General features: G+C 56.0%; 1 protein-coding gene across 2 annotated transcripts; it reads right to left on the reverse strand.

Annotated features, from left to right (window-relative positions):
- Positions 1 to 346: 346 nt before the first annotated feature.
- On the reverse strand, positions 347 to 1,583 carry LOC108510182 (41 kDa spicule matrix protein-like). 2 transcript variants are annotated; one of them, XM_017839871.1, is made up of 2 exons: positions 961 to 1,583; positions 347 to 918 (listed from the first exon to the last, which is right to left on the reverse strand). In XM_017839871.1, exons 1-2 carry the CDS (start codon positions 1,566 to 1,568, stop codon positions 558 to 560), a joined length of 969 nt encoding a protein of 322 aa, XP_017695360.1. In that variant the 5' UTR covers positions 1,569 to 1,583; the 3' UTR covers positions 347 to 557. The 2 variants fall into 2 exon arrangements, with proteins under 2 accessions (XP_017695360.1, XP_017695358.1); XM_017839869.1 differs by having other exon boundaries at positions 347 to 911; positions 954 to 1,583.
- Between the last annotated feature and the right edge of the window lie 6 nt (positions 1,584 to 1,589).

Below are 1,589 nucleotides of genomic sequence, written 5' to 3' on the forward strand. Positions count from 1 at the left end.
TTTTGCACCCTTCTCACCATTTTTTCCATCCATTTTTCACCCTTTTCCACTCTTTTCCACCCTTTTGCCATCCTTTTTCATCTTTTGCCCGCCTTTTCCCCAGTCTTTTTCTGCAGTTTGCCACTATTTTCCCACTTTTTTTTCACCTTTTCCTACCCTTTTCCATCCCTTTTCCCTACTGTTTCTCATCCTTTTCCACCGTTTTCCCATATTTTTTTTTCCAGTATTTCCATCGTTTTCCAGCCTTCCCCCCACCCTTACTCCATCATTTTTCCTCCCTTTTCCCCTTTTTTCCACCCTCTTCCCACCTTTTTCCACCTGAGAGCCCCAAACAGGTAAAAACAGGTTAAAAAAAGGCAAAAAACAGGGAGTTTTATTCAACTCCCCTTTTTGGGGGGTCCCCAGGTATTCCCAGCTCATTTCCAGGTGCTTCCATCCCATTCCCAAGTGTTCCCATCCCATTTCCAGGCATTTCTATCCCACTTCCAGGAGTTCCATCCCATTCCCAGGTATTTCCAACCCATTCCCAAGTGTTTCATTCCCACTTCCAGATGCTTTTATCCCATTTCCAGGTGTTTCCAGCCCATTCCAGGTCTTTCCAGCCCATGTTCGGGTATTTCTGTACCATTCCCAGGTGTGTCCAATTCACTCCCAGGTTCTTCCAACCCACTTCCAGGTGTTCCAGACCCATTTCCAGATGTTTCTGACCCATATCCAGGTGTGTCTGACCCACCTCCAGGTGTTTCTATCCCATCCCCAGGTGCTTCCAGTTCATTCCCAGGTGAGTCAGACCCATCTCCAGATGTTCCAGACCCATATCCAGGTACGTCCAACTCATTCTCAGGTGTTTCAGTCCCATCCTCAGCTGTGTCTATCCCATTTCCAGGTGTGTCTGACCCATATCCAGGTGTGTCTGACCCATATCCAGGTGTGTCTGATCCATCCTCAGGTATGTCTGACCCATATCCAGGTGTGTCTATCCCATCCCCAGCTGTCTCTGACCCACTCCCAGGTACTTCTAACTCATCCCCAGGTGTGTCCAACCCATCTCCAGGTGTTTCTCTCCCACATGCAGGTGTGTCCGACCCATCCCCAGGTGAGTTGAATCCATCCTCAGGTGTGTCTGACCCATCCCCAGATGTGCCTGCCCCGCTCCCACCCCCCTCAGGCCTCCCTGCCTGCCCTCCCCAGCACCTGTCCAGGTACCTGTTCACCTCCCCGGCGTGGCTCCGCCTGTCGGGCTCCAGCCGGAGGAGCCTCGGGAGCATCTCCAGCGCCGCCTCCCCCAACCCCTGCCAGGTGCGCGGCACCTCCCCCCTGCCGGTGAGCCCACCTGGCTGCCAGGTGCGGCCCTGCCACACCTGGAACTCCCCGAACTGGGGATCCGGGGGCGCAGCCACCCCCCAGGGGAAGGTGCCCGTGAGGAGGGCGAAGAGGAGGACGCCGAAGGCCCAGGCGTCCAGGCTGGGCTCCAGGCGCAGCGTCTCCGCCTCGCGCAGGTGGCACAGCTCAGGTGCGGCGTAGGGGGCGTGGCCCGAGCCGCAGGTGGGCCCCACCTGCCAGCCCATGACGCGGGTGAGGCCGAAGTC

This window comes from Lepidothrix coronata, unplaced genomic scaffold (assembly GCF_001604755.1).
Source record: "Lepidothrix coronata isolate B3197 unplaced genomic scaffold, Lepidothrix_coronata-1.0 Scaffold522, whole genome shotgun sequence".
In the NCBI taxonomy this organism is placed as follows: Eukaryota; Metazoa; Chordata; class Aves; order Passeriformes; family Pipridae; genus Lepidothrix; species Lepidothrix coronata.

Coding starts and splice junctions, on each gene's coding strand:
- LOC108510182 (XM_017839871.1), bottom strand. CDS start 1,568: ATGGGCTGGCAGGTGGGGCCCACCTGCGGCTCGGGCCACGCCCCCTAC. Junction 919..960: donor ATAGACACACCTGGATATGG/GTCAGACATACC, acceptor ACCTGGATATGG/GTCAGACACACCTGGATATG.